General features: G+C 42.7%; 2 protein-coding genes across 2 annotated transcripts; one reads left to right on the top strand and one right to left on the bottom strand.

Annotated features, from left to right (window-relative positions):
- Positions 1–729: 729 nt before the first annotated feature.
- LOC111850742 (putative nuclease HARBI1) lies at positions 730–4443 on the bottom strand. The gene is given in 3 exon segments (XM_023824945.2): positions 730–1651; positions 1654–1965; positions 3147–4443. Coding segments are annotated over 3 exon segments (1065 nt in total). The 5' UTR covers positions 3808–4443; the 3' UTR covers positions 730–1559.
- Positions 4444–4974: 531 nt separating this feature from the next.
- Positions 4975–14379, top strand: taf5l (TAF5-like RNA polymerase II, p300/CBP-associated factor (PCAF)-associated factor). The gene is made up of 5 exons (XM_023824931.2): positions 4975–5268; positions 6450–6591; positions 7924–8028; positions 9051–9793; positions 11605–14379. The coding sequence occupies exons 2-5, from the start codon at positions 6453–6455 to the stop codon at positions 12406–12408; spliced, it is 1791 nt and encodes a 596-aa protein (XP_023680699.1). The 5' UTR covers positions 4975–5268; positions 6450–6452; the 3' UTR covers positions 12409–14379.
- Positions 14380–14500: the final 121 nt, after the last annotated feature.

Here is a 14500-nt window from a genome sequence, read left to right as displayed (position 1 = left end):
CATTTCATGTTCCTTTTTCCAGACTTTTGGCAAGTGAAAGTGAAGTCTTTTCATTTTTTTTTTGGGATTTTTCATTTGTACATATACTACTGTAAATAAAACCATGAATGTGTGGTTGGGGGATGGGGACTAGCCAGCTTCCCTGTTTGAAAGACCAGCAGCTGCCACTGGTGAGGCATCAGGACCTGGCCGTGTTTATTGGGGGGGAGAGGGGGAATGAGAGGGGGAATGCTGAACCATTCAGCTGTCTCAGCCTCTCCGGAGACCTGGAGGGACTGATGGATGGATGATGCCGCAGAGGGCCGGCCAGCCAAGCCATGCATCATCAAACTAGCAGCCGTGCTACAGCCACCTGCCGCCTAGTCAAGTATAAATGAAAAATAACATTAATAGGTAGACAGCAGTGAACAAAGGAATGAGCCTCCATATGCACAGCCCTTAGCATTGCTGCTGTTGATTACAGAGCTTCTGGAAAGTTTTTGAAGCCTTAAGAATTCTCAGAATTTTTGAATGTTTGACCGAAAATGCAATCAGACCATAAGGTTTGAAAAATATTGAACCAAATAAAATAAAACATGAGGGATGTTATACTTCTTCATTCATTGATTGATTAAAATGATCACGTTATAAATGTCATTGCCAGAAAAGCATTTAAACTTCTGGGATTATGCATTCAGTTAAGGGGATAATTTGAGCGACAGGAAAAAAAAAAAAACTTTAATTAGAACATTCCAGGAGCAAAGTACAATTTTAATGCAACGGTACAAAAAAACCAAACATATCCTTGCCCTGACTATACAGTGCTGTGCATTTATTCAATGTTTTGCATCTAAACGGGGGGTGTGCAGTTAGACACACTGGCATGTCGAAAATGTTTAGTGTGCAATTCTGAGGGCCACTGTCTGCATGTATGTGCCCAGTGATGGACTGGTAGCTTACACAGGGTGTACCCCATGGAGCCTGGCACAACCAGGTAAACCTCATACCAACTATTAAAATGCCTGAACAAGAAGTGGTGTGCATGTTCACTCAGGGGATTGTATTAATAATATAATGCAGTGTCTTCTTACCCCCACTAGGGGGTGACAGAGAGCACACACTACGTTCTGGTACCTGCATCTCCCCAATGTGTCAGCTTCCTTCTTCAGGCCAAAACCACTGCATTTTGGGGTCTGTTCCACTATTCTAGTTACTATTCTGATAAATCCCCCACTCTATTATTCAACTCGTTTCAAATCAATATGTTCAGCACCCCAGAGGAACTGACCCCTAGAACGTCCATCTTAGAACGGAACACGATGCTGCACTTTCTATACAGAGCATTTTTGTAAACGGAAATAAGACACAAAAACAAACAACTAAAGGAAAATAAATACTGCTTCCAAAACTAACTGGAAGAATTAAGACAAATACATGTTTAAAATAACTAATAAAAACACACCAAATGTGAAAACTAAATTGGATTTCAAATGAAAATATAAAAATAGAAGCTTAATTTAAAAAATCAAAAGCGTAATACCACTGCATCTGTAGGAACTGCACTGATCTGTGCTCCCAGATTAATCCTCCAGGGGCTGTGAGAGAGCACCTGAATGGTGGGAGAAACAGGTTGTGATCATGTCCTCCCTAAAGAGGAACAGGTGAACATCTGATTGATTTCCTCCCGGCTGATCCCATGATGCAATGGCTCTGGTCCAGGTTCTCCAGGCAGTGGTACAGAGAACTTCTTAGCAATATTGTGCAAAACACAGCAGGCATGAATGACTTCTGCTGTTTTGTGAGAAACATCCTTCTGAATGTGTCCTAAATTCTCCAGGCATTGAAATCGCATCTTCAAAGCACCAAAGGTTTTCTGAATAATGCTCTGGATCTTGAAGTGTGATTCATCGTAATGCACTGATGCTGGATTACTGGCACGGCTCAGGGGAGGCAGGACATGCTTACTCAAAGAGTAACAGTTGGCACCTTTCAGAAAAAGACATTTAAGACAGATTTAAATCCAAGACATAAGATCATAAGAATACCAATATGCGTCACCTAAATAGCAATTTCCAAGAAGTATATACACCAAATAAACTTTATTTGCTTTGACTTCTTATTCCTCATCTGAAAACATCTCCGAATGGCCCAATCCCAGTGTCCACACTAACGGACTCACAGCCTTTGAGGTGCGCTCCTGCTAAGTGCTTGAGGGCGTAGGGCTGTCCCATTGTCAAATTGTCAAATGAATGAGGGCTTTCTCGCAGTCATTATGAGCCCTTTATGCACACTTTCGATAAGTTTTAATATCCGCAGACTCTGTCTGAGGGAATTACCCACAATTCACAGCACTGTGACGTGAAACATGGGGTTACCAGGGGAAGCCCGAAAGCGTAAACAGTAAACAAACTATTTCTTTTAGTTTCTGCTTAATGATGGCAAAATTTATAATTTGGCAATTATCTCTGGTCCATTCTGTAATGCATGAGCCTGGAACACGTTCAAATTAAGCAGTTGGTCCCTTAAGTGCCTTGTCCATAAAAAAAGTGCAAATTTAAAAATAAAAAGTCCCAAAACTAAAACAGCAAGGAACATGTTTTGTTGTTAAGGTAATATCTCAATGAGCTGTCCTATTCCAATTTGTACCATTTCGAGCCCTAAATCACTTGGCAGGTGATTTAATCTGTGAGGGTTCAGGGGTCCTCTCTTCTGGGGGACATTGTGATTGGGCCAATAATCCAAAATAGTTTAGGCAGGTGCCCATTTAGGAAAACTGCTGCCATGACTGTCATGTTTAAATTTCCTCATGGCCCAATATTCAGATTTTATCATATATTCTTTGGGTATGTGTGCCAGATTTGATGTGTTAATCACAAAATGTATTAACTGTTATGGTTTTTTGAAGTTAAACTGCTGAACACTCATGTCTGCAGTTCATTTCAGTTCATTAAACTAATATGTACCATTGTTTACTCAGATGCGGTGTGGAAAGGATTATTTTCTAAATATCTTCCCCCCCCCCAAATACTTATTTGGCTTCATTCGTCCACCAGTAAACAATCCTTTGTATTTCAATTATGAAATGTCTCTCCCTAATCTCAAAGTCTCTCCTATGTCATTGAATAAGACATTTTAATTTTACGGTTAGATAAAATTACTTAACTTACCCACGAGCAAACTATGCCCATGCTTGCCACTTTTGAACTGCTGGCATATTTTTGAATTCTCCCAAATACTTTGCTCTGACGTGCTTCCTGGCCACTGGGTCTCCACGCTTAGCAGGTTACTCTGAGAGTCACAAACCATTTGAGACATGATGGAGAAATAGCCCATACCGTTCATGTATAGCATTCTCTCCCGTTTGCCAGGTTTTACCCGAATGTGCATGCATCCCAGCACCCCAACTACATTGGGGATGCCGTGCAACTTCTGCAGTTCCTGCGCCACCAGGACTCGATCATTGAGACTGCTTGGAAATGTGATGAATTCGTCGAGCATGGTTGACAAGACTTTTGACACAGTTTCCACAGCTGTATTCAAAAAAACATGACTGTTCCCAATGGTGTCGGCTATTTCATTATGTAAAAAACCATTTGCATAGAAACATAGGGCAGCAAGGACCAAATGATCGACGGGAAGAGACCGTTCGGCAAAACGCTCCAGACGAGTTCTTACACAGTCAATAATAAAACTAACGGCGAATCTGCTGAGGTGTAAGGTTCTGAAGATGAATTCATCGTCAAAATAATCTAATATATTCCCCGTAGTACTGCGATCCGATTCGATATCATCGTGAACACAAAACCAAACGGCAGCAGCGTGTGACATTTTACAAACACACCACTGAAGCCCGAGTCCGTAAAGCGAATTCTGCAGAAATGACGTAGGATTGACGCGCCGAGGTCGCAGTCACAAGCGGAGAAAACGGGCTCTGGCACAGTCGGGTCTAGTTATCACCCGGAATTTAATTTTTTTCTTACAAAAATACTTGTTCCTAAGCAGAAAGTACCCAGGATACAATTAATTTCTAGTATAGACCTACGAATTGTCTGGTACAGGTTCTCCGGGAACATTTTATAATGATGCCAGACTTCTGAAGAATGATGATGAGAAATTTAATGAGCGACATTAAGACAAAATCTGTTTAATATTTGTCATAAATTTTTTCTTTACTGCTTTTTTTTATTACTTGTTTACTTATTTGTTTCATGTGAATCCTTCAGGTAAAAGCCACTACTGCAAAACACAGAGAAAACTGGACACATGAAATATTAATATGAAAAATCTAAAGAACTGAACAGAGTCTCCTAAAATAATTCTACTTATGATATTTCGAAGTCTGAGCCCGTGGGCGCGTTTGCTCTTTGTCGCTTTTTTCACTTTGTAAACCCTGTTAATATTCGGTTATCGATAGATATACAAGCCTACTGTTACTCCCCCACGTCACTGGCTGCGCGTGCTAAAGCGGAAGTGACGCCCCCAACGCCTGTAATGAAAACAAATAACGCGAAGTAAAACAAGAGCGGGGTTAACGAAAACCTACGCTTCTATTTCATCATACTGACACCTAGCGCGGCAGATTGACTAAACGTTATTTAGGTTACCATAATATTTCTTTTATTATATTTCTTTTAATGATACATTTTTGTAAGGTTATAAATATTATTGTGAAATATGATGTTAACTGTACATGACAAATATGAGTACCGTTGCATGCTTATTAATGTTTAATACAATCGCTTGAAAGAATCAGAATAGAGACCTGATGATTGGGTTTTATTAATTGAATTTAGAGTAAATGCTGCATGATTCAATACAGGAATACAGGATTTAGCTAGTAGCGCATAAATCATGCCTAAATCAGTGCAGTACAGTCCCTGAGAATAATGATAAGAATTTGTTCTACTATTATCAGCTGCAATAAAATCATTAAGTCACATTCTAACTTTCCTAGTGAGAAGCAGATACATATAAATTATAATTAATCGACGGTCACCTAACTTCTCAACTTATTATTATTAGAAGAAGAAATTATAATAATAACCATCATCATCATCGTTACTATAATCGAGCGTCATTGTTAATTCAGGGTAGCCCACACTTAAGTTCAGTCGCAACTAATCGAGACCCGATGTTGCCAGCTCGATGTTGTCAAAAAGGCCGCTCAGAAGGCTGGTTAATGGCGCTACTTTCGGCGGCCTACGAAATAGTGCGGGGCGATTAAAGCTTTATTTCTCGCTGTGTGTTTTTCAGATTGCCGGATAGCTGGACTTAGCACCACGATATGCAGTAAGTGGACTATAATAGGCGGTCTGCCGCCATGCTATACATATAGGTGGAAAAAGGCACTGTATTGAGTTTATATTGAATAATGGTGTAGTTGTAGTGAAAGGCCTCAGCTGTGTGTGGTTAAACTTATTCATCCGATTAAAGTAACAGTACTGAACTTTATTCGCTGCTCTCATAAACCGGTGTATACCTTTCAAGATGCATCAGACTGATCTTCTTTCTAAGTGAACCTTGCTGTTTAACTGGCTAGGTAGCTAATCTTAGCAGTTAGCCGGAATGGCGAGGATGCGAACGGGGAGTGTATGGCGAGTCCGTGATCACGGCGACGCAGACCGGGCACTAAGCTTTCCGCGTCATAAGTGGTCATTTACTGGGAAAGCATAAATAAATTGCAAGTTTGGTTAATTAAGATGGGGAAAATAAAGTAATTCACTATATTCTCTCAAGCACACGGTTTAAACGTGTTTCTAATAGGTTCTTAAAGTTGATATAATATGCGTTTTTTTAGTGTTCGTTTATCTAACCGTGTATGTCTTTTTTTGGATAATGGTCCACTGTACTGGGTGTTTTTTAAAAACAGCATGAGAAGTAACAGCGAATGCATAGTTGTTTCAGCTTACTCTGCGAGTGCATGTTTTCATCCATCCATCCATCCATCCACTTGTCCTGTATGCAAGGAGATTCAGTAAATATTGGCAGATCTATAGAGTTATAGGTTTTTGGCATAATAGTGGTACTAAGAGTATTTCCTAAAACCTGTCCCCTAAAGGTACCACCTACTCAGAGCAGCCCTGTTGCACACTGTATTTGAGAACCTGTCTCTCAAATAGGTGCAATGTGAGCAGTCTATACAGAAAGTCCACAGCATTCTCTGTCTTCCTGGGCAACACATTGGTTTTGTCAAACGGCAGACCATTATTGCCAGGAAAAAAGGACTAAGAGCCCGCTTTTAGTGTTCTTGAAATGTGTATTTTGTGTGGGTTCTACAGTTTGAGGATATTTTGTACTTATAATGAAAGCTACTCATTTGAGGTTCCAGGTGCAACAGCATATTTTCTTGACATAAACGTACCGTTTATCATTTTATAACATTACAGTTGTCCCATTTGATCTGTTGACTTTGAACATGAGCGCTGTGTGAATGGCGGTTGGGTTTGACGATGCTGATTTGTGCCTCACAGGTGATGAAGCGGGTTAGGACTGAGCAGATCCAGTATACAGTGGCTCAGTACCTGAAGCGACGGCAGTATGTGGACACTGAGAGTTCCTCCAAAGGAGCCAAACTCTCTCAGTCTGCTGAGGAAATGGCAGCAAATCTCATAGGTATGAGCTCAGCAAGTCTTCTCTGCTCTTTCTCTTTCTCATGTAAGCCCTTCGTTCTGTGCTCTTCTGTATTTCTTTAGGTATCTTTATGTATAAACTGTCATAGAACACAGCACAGATATTCACTACAGACCTTGGTTTTGGGATCTTGGTACAGCACGGAAGGAAAAAACAGATTTTGTTTTGAAATTATTTGAAACTGCAACCAAACACAGTTGTAAACCAAAAGTAATGTGTTAGTCAAGGGGCCTGTACTACAAAGCGGGGTTACTGGCTTATCGGGGTAACTTGTCGGATTTAAGGTAGTCTGGGCAAAATGTGAGTGAACGAATATGAAGTCCATTAAACTGTGGTACCTTAAATCCGACAAGTTACCCCGAAAAGTCAGTAACCCCGCTTCGTAGTACAGGCCAAAGGTGTCTAAATAACAAAAACTAAGACTAGTTTATTTGCTAATTGTAAAACTAAATGTCTAAACTAAAGAAACATAACATTATAACAATCATAATGAACAAAATCTTGTCTCAATTCTATGTCCTCTCCTTTGACGTGTGGTTGTTTTTTTTGCTTGCTCTGAATTTCCTGCCAAAAGCGCCTTAAATGCCATGGGGAGACTAACTTGCATGATGCCGTCTGAAATGAGTTGGCATGTTGGATGTCTTTCCAAAAATAAGTATGAGTTTCATATAATGGAACCAACAGACATTCTTGGTCTTATTGACTACTTTCTCTCCAGTGTTGGTGTGGTTTATAGGGAAATCAAAATGTTCCCAGACTGATGATTATGTCTGATGGTTATGAGCATTAGTTGTAACCAACTGACAGCTGCAAATATCATAATGGTTCCATGTTAAATATCTGTTTGTGAATTTAGGTTCCGTTTGTGTCAACAAATGTATTCATTCATTTCATTGTGTGTAGAGAACCGAAAATGATGCACAGAATGGTACACAACAAATATGTGTACTGTTACAGGCCCAATTATTACTATTATTGTATTATCAGATTTATGCTCTAGTCTGCATGTCATGCATTTATGGAGTGTTGTTTTTCTGTCATTTTATACAATCTTTACTTTGATTTTTTTTTTAAAATAAATGTATGTTATATATGGAATTCTCATAGTTGGTTGGTTTTTGAAAAGTGATATATCGTATGTTTATGTGTGTGTGTGTGTGTGTGTGAGTGAGTTCCACACTGATGTGCGTGCACAGACACGTGTGCACACACACAGGTGAGCACACTCCCACCAGATGACAGAGAGCGCACGTTGGAAAATATGTCATTAAAGACATTCTGATCTGTTCTGCTTTGTGCCCTTCATACCTGCAGTCCAGGCTGAGTCTGGCTGTGCCAATGTGGTGTCTGCTGCCCCTTGCCAGGCAGACCCACAACAGTATGAGAAGCAGTTTGCCAGGCTGCGCGCCTTCCTCTCCGGTAAGTCCTGAAAGCGGCATAACAACTCTCCACCCTTACCTCCTCGATCTATGAAAGGCATCGTGCCCTTTAACGGGGATTTTGTGCCTCTTCGCAGGTGCGATCACAGTTCTTTCATTGTGCAGCATTCAGTATCTCCACTATGGGGCTGAACGGGTCAGGGTTGCATGGGAGCTGTCACATTGTGGGCGTCAGATCAGTCTTTTACTGTATTTGACTCTCCCTGCCGGCCCCTGGAGGATGGGCTCCCCCTTTGAGTCTGGTCCCTCCCAAGGTTTCTTCCTTCTAGGGAGTTTTTCCTTGCCACTGTCGCCTATGGCTTACTCACTGGGGGCTTTGGGTGGGGATGCTGTAAAGCGCTTTGAGACGATGTAATGTTGTGATAATGCGCTATACAAAAATAAATTTGTTTTGTTTGTTTAATGACTGTGACAAAATCTCACTTATTTCCTTAAGCTGCCGGTTTGGCTTTATCTTTAAGAGAGAAGAGACTATAGGTCGACTGATATGGGTTGATGGCCGTGGCTATGAATAACACTACTAAATTTTACTTTCACATTAATAATCTTCAAAAACGACAATTTAAATATTAATTGCTTTAAATAAGGGCCTGCAGCACTTTAAAAGTCATAGAAAATAAAACAACAATCTAACTCTTTATTAATCACACTTTAATCAAAGCGTTTCATGATTCAGTTTCTAACAAAATTAACAGAACAATATGTTTGAAGTCGTGTTATTCATCAAGTGAAACAGCTGCAGGAATTTAGAACTCTTACTTTTGGTTGTCGTGCAGGTTCCCTACTGTAGAAGCGAGTGCTCTGTGTGGTTGAGCGTCAAGTCACGCAGCCGTCACTGTACCGGCCATGCAGTCTGATTAATCGGCCGATGCTGATTGCCATAAAATGCTTAAGAATTGCCCTTTTTGTTCTGGTTGATTGATTAGTCCACCTGTCATGATGGGTTCAGGGGTTGAAGGGTTTGTTGCGTGCGTTCATCTGAAGGTTCTGCTGATATTTCAGATGCTGACGTGTCCTGGGGTCAGGAGGTGAGCGGCCTGCTCTATCCGCTCTTCGTCTACCTGTACCTGGACATGGTGCACTGCGGCCTGAAGAGTGCCGTCGACAGCTTCTACAGCCGCTTCCAGGGGCTCTTCCTGCAGGATGCTGAGCAGAGGGATATCGTTGACCTGTTGCGGCATGTCCTCACCTCGCAGGACGTCTTCTCCAACCCCAAGCTCTCTGCTTTCCTTGACCACAAATATGTGGTGCATCTGACTGAGCCAGCCTACAGCTACCTGCTGCGTTACCTGCAGAGTGGGGACAATGGCGCCCTTTGCTGGGTGCTGAGTACCCACATGCAGGTTGAGGTCACTGAAGTCCAGCGGATGGGCTACCAGCTATATGGATCGGCTCCCGGCGCTGGGTCTTCCTCACGGGGGGGGGACGCCGGGGAGGGCCTGGATCCCGCCAACGTGACGTCCAGCATCCTCCACAACGAGGCCGTGGTGGAGTCGCTGCAGGACTGCATCAAGCGCGTGAAGGACGGCCCGGCGTCGCTCACTACCGTCTGCTTCTACGCCTTCCACCACACCGAGCAGCTGCTCAACACTGCCGAGATCTCGGCCGACAGCAAGCTCCTGGCCGCCGGTTTCGACAACTCCTGCGTTAAGCTGTGGAGCCTGCGGGCGCGCAAGCTGAAGGCAGAGCCCCACCTAGTGGATGTGTCCCGCGTGCACCTGGCCTGCGACGTGCTGGATGACGAGGTCAGTCCCCCACTCCATGCCCTGCTTTCCATCTGCAGTAAGGCTGGGAAACTTTTAAAAAGGCATTTGAATTTTGATTTGTCGTTCAAGGAAATAAGAATATTATACTGTTATGCTACAGGCCATGCTCACCGTTGCACAGTAGCTTAAGCCTGTTGTGTAACGAACCATGAAAGGCGAAGCCTGCAAGGTTAGCCTGCTGCTGTCTTGCCTGAGGAAAATGACGCTTAGACAATAATATATAACACATTTTTATTTTAGCTACTCACAGGACAGGAAAGCCAGCATTTTCACCTTTATATGCTAATTTGTACTTCATTTGTGGTATAAAGGTTAAAATGCACTGTAATTTTTTGTCAGCAGCACAAATGCACATGTACAACTGTCAATTGCTGCACGTATTGCTTTAAAACGCGAACGCGTACTTGCATTGCAAATTAGCCAAGTATTGCATATTAAATAAGCTGAACAAAACAGCAGTGACAACAGTCCCTAAATCGTGGTGTGAAATTAAAATACCAAATAATTGACATCCGACAGCCAACACAGACCTATGTGCCCAAGAATCCTTAAAACTTCACATGCACTCAAATTCCGCCTTTGGTTTAAGCTGCATCTGTTAACTTATTTTGCCATATCAACGCAATCCTATTATTGTTCTTATATATACATTATATTACAATTAATTGTAATATAAATTGTCATTATTTCTTTACTTCAATGCTCCCATTTTCATAATATAATATAATGTTATATATATATATAAAATATATTTTCCCTTTGGACTCCCCTTAAACAGATTCAGAACATGAAAAATGACCACAAATGAAATGGACTGCAAATTGCAAACCTATGCCTAACTTTGATGATACAGAAAAAGTTTTTTTGTAACACTAGAAAACACACAGTACAGCTTGTTGCTGGACGTTTCCTCTGACTGCCTCACTGCTGTTCTAGGGGATACGTTTGACATTGCTGCTGTCTGGATGTAAGCGAAAACAGGAGACCAAATATCAGCTGTCCTTGATAACAATGTACTTTAGGATTAATTACATATTTTTACTCACATTTGCATCTGTCTTTGCAACAGTTTTGCTATTAGATACAAAATAACTGTCAGGAGTTTACTATGTTCATATTAAATACATAAATGTCATAAATAGCTATATACAGTACTGTGAAAGTCTTTGGCAATCAAAAAATGATGATTCTGCTGAGGCTGGGGCTCAAACCAGCGTGAAAAGCTTTATTTATCATCTTGTCCTAAATAGAATGTTGATGTGTATTTGTATGCCTCATGTCTTTCTCTTCCCACCCGAAATTTATGGAAAGCAGGAAAGCAGCTGTCAGCTATAATCAGTAAGGGGCCGTGTCAGCATTTAAGTCAGAGATTCAAACCTGCCTGTGTAGAATGGGGGCTTCATGGCTCTCATCTTTCTGGCATCTGGGACATATACCTTTTTCTCACAGCAACGGCAGGAAACACATTATTTTCACTCCTTTACAGGGTGTTACGGTGATTCACACATCATTTCACCAGTTTCTTGCTGACTCTCTTCAGCCATTCTGGCTAACTAAATAAATTAATGGAAGTCTGCCCCTTGTGGCAGATGCCTTAGTCTACGTTAAGTAGCATTAGGCAAAGCAAAACTAACTAATGGTAGCATAGATAAATCTGTGATTTATGTGGAGTTTTATTGTCAATTTATTGAAATATTTGTTATAAAATATTTGAATTGCTACGTTTGACCTCGCAGGTCTGCGCTGGAGACCCTTTGTGTTTCATAGCTTCCTGCTGCTCTGTCTCCTAGGCCGAGGACGAGGACAGCGTCGGCAGCGAGATGAAGGTCCTACGAGGCCACTCGGGCCCCGTTTACCGCACCGCCTTCCTGACGGACAGCTCGGGCCTGCTCTCCTGCTCTGAGGACTCCACTGTCCGTTACTGGAATCTGAGCAACTTCACCAACACTGTGCTGTACCAGGGCCACGCCTACCCAGTGTGGGACGTGGACATCAGCCCCTGCAGCCTGTACTTCGCCAGCGGCTCGCAGGATCGCACGGCGCGCCTCTGGACCTTCAGCCGCACGTACCCCCTGCGGCTGTACGCCGGACACCTGGCTGACGTCGACTGTGTGAAATTCCACCCCAACTCGAACTACGTGGCCACGGGTTCCACGGACAAGACGGTGCGGCTGTGGAGCACCCAGCAGGGCAGCTCGGTGCGTCTCTTCACGGGACACCGCGGCCCTGTACTCACCCTGGCCTTCTCCCCCAACGGCAAGTACCTGGCGTCGGCTGGCGAGGACCAGCGCCTCAAGCTGTGGGACCTGGCGTCGGGGACGCTCTTCAAGGACCTCCGCGGCCACACGGACACCATCAGCAGCCTGTCGTTCAGCCCCGACAGCAGTCTGGTGGCCTCGGCCTCCATGGACAACTCGGTGCGGGTGTGGGACCTCCGCAACGCCCACGGCAACAGCACCAGCGCCGGCGACGGCTCCTCCAGCGAGCTGGTGGGGCTCTACACCGGCAACACTAGCAACATGCTCAGCGTCCAGTTCATGGCCTGCAACCTGCTGCTGGTGACGGGGACGGCGCTGGAGAAGCATGAGCACTAGCCTGACTGCAGGGGGCGCTATCTAGAGGCGAGACTAAAACGCAGCACAGACGGTGAGATGGGGGCGCAGGGGGATTGGGCTCCCTGGGCAGCTGCACTGTGTTCCGGTCCAAATACGAGCGGCGTTAATGGAGCCCCTTAAGCCCTGGACTGTTTACAGAGAGCTGTACACTGACAGCATGGCTCCCGGCACTCGGATCTCCATGAAGGGCAGAGCAAAGCACTATATATATAAGTTATTTTTGTGCCAAAGTATTTTTGTTCAAGTGGGAAACCACTATGCTTTCTTGGGTCTTGGTTTCATTTTCGTTCTTGGCGCTCATTTTGCCGGATGAATACTAGAGCAAAATGTTGTAATGCTCTACTGGGTCAAGACGAGGAAATAATGTCAGTTACTGCAGCAAAAATTGCCAGCGGACAACAATATTTAGTTTTTTCAGGGTCAGTTCCTTTTAATGAAGCCTGTCTATCCTTGGTAGCTGCTTCTTTATATGAGCCCAGAATGTTTGAGTGAGAGGATGTTTGTGGGCAATAAAAAAGTCATTTAAATGTGTGTTGACAAAACAATTGTGAAGCATTTAAATTCCCACATCCTACATTTACCAAAAACATGATTCTGAATGTACAGGGCATTGCGCTGCTCATATTTTGCTCTAGTTTTTTTGGTAAAATTATAGAATAGGATCTTTAAATACTAATATTCCATTCATATCTCTTTGAGTGTCACTTGATTTAGATATTGAGATGAAAAATATTTGTGTTAATCTTCTGAGGATATATTTACATGGAGTTCCTGTTATGGTTTTCCACGTTTTAGCTAAAACTGGAGCAAAAATGCTGTCTGGCACTGGTATTGTTTTTGTTTTGGATTATTTTGGACAGAAGTGTAATATTTCATATTTACCATGTGAAGTTCACTGGGATGCACTCACTGATCCAAGACACGCTACCTGTCATTTTTTTAAGTACATGATGCTCAGTGACCGTATTAGTATTTCAGAGGTAGGAAAATATTTCTAATTCAAAATCCCATTTGTATTTATTTCATACAGCTAAATATTAATTTAGTCATTTGGAATATTCAAGTTGAACTGTCATCTGATTTGTCAGTCATCTGTTGCTGCATTGTGAAATAAAATCCCAAGTGTACATCAAAGATTATTGGTTTATTTTGGCCTCTGAGTCACTGGCATTTCCCATCATGGTCTATTCAAAAGAAGATTGTGGGTAACTGGATTTATGAGGAGTCGTCTCTGACTGGGGGGCAGTAGTGTGTAGCTCAATAGGTTAGGGCTGTTTGCCCCAGTCTGGATGGCTTTAGGTCTCCTGTGGCCAGCAGACTAACGATGTCACTGTCGGGCTTTAACCTCGGCTGCTGCAGGGAAGCTGTCGACCTGGAGCTCCTTCCCTCACCCAAGTGTCACTTTGGCAGAGGCCTCTGCTGCATGAGTGAATGAATGTTGGACGTGTTGCTTCCATGAACTTTGCACAAAGCCAGCATATCACCTTGTAATACCTCCCCCCCAGGAGGTGTGTAGCTTAATTTGAATTTCCTGAAACTTTTTGTTAAGCTGAAAGTGCTTTATTAAAAAAGATGTTCAAATATAACATCAGTCTGTGTTGTGCTGTTTTTGTCAGTCGTACCAAAATTTAAATCTTGTTTGCAGCTACAACAAAACCCTTTTATGAAAGCACTGCTACATGCGGGTGGTGTGATTGCTGAATAGGTAGCACTGCGGGCTGCACCTTCAGGCTTTGAATCCTGCACTGAGTTTGTCTTTTTCCTGTGTCCTATACTGGGTAATTAATGGATGGTATGGGAAAAAATACTCGTTTGCTTAGGATTGTAATGGTCAGTCATCAGTGCTCATAATGACTGCTAAGTGAGGAAACGAATGAGATTTCATGACATGATAAAATGAGTTTGAACTGTTACAGCATACAAGTTAAATAAAACTATAGCTTTTGTACACCAGGGGCTCAGCTTATTATTTAAACAAATAAGACCAACAAATCATGAAGACCCGAAGACGTTTCTATACAATGCCTTGCGGGAATGCCGCTCAGTCATGCGTACTCGGCTTTAAGCTTCG

Source organism: Paramormyrops kingsleyae, chromosome 20 (genome assembly GCF_048594095.1).
Source record: "Paramormyrops kingsleyae isolate MSU_618 chromosome 20, PKINGS_0.4, whole genome shotgun sequence".
NCBI classification, from domain to species: domain Eukaryota; kingdom Metazoa; phylum Chordata; class Actinopteri; order Osteoglossiformes; family Mormyridae; genus Paramormyrops; species Paramormyrops kingsleyae.
Note: the sequence above shows the minus strand (reverse complement) of the source record. Positions and strands in the feature narration are given on the sequence as shown.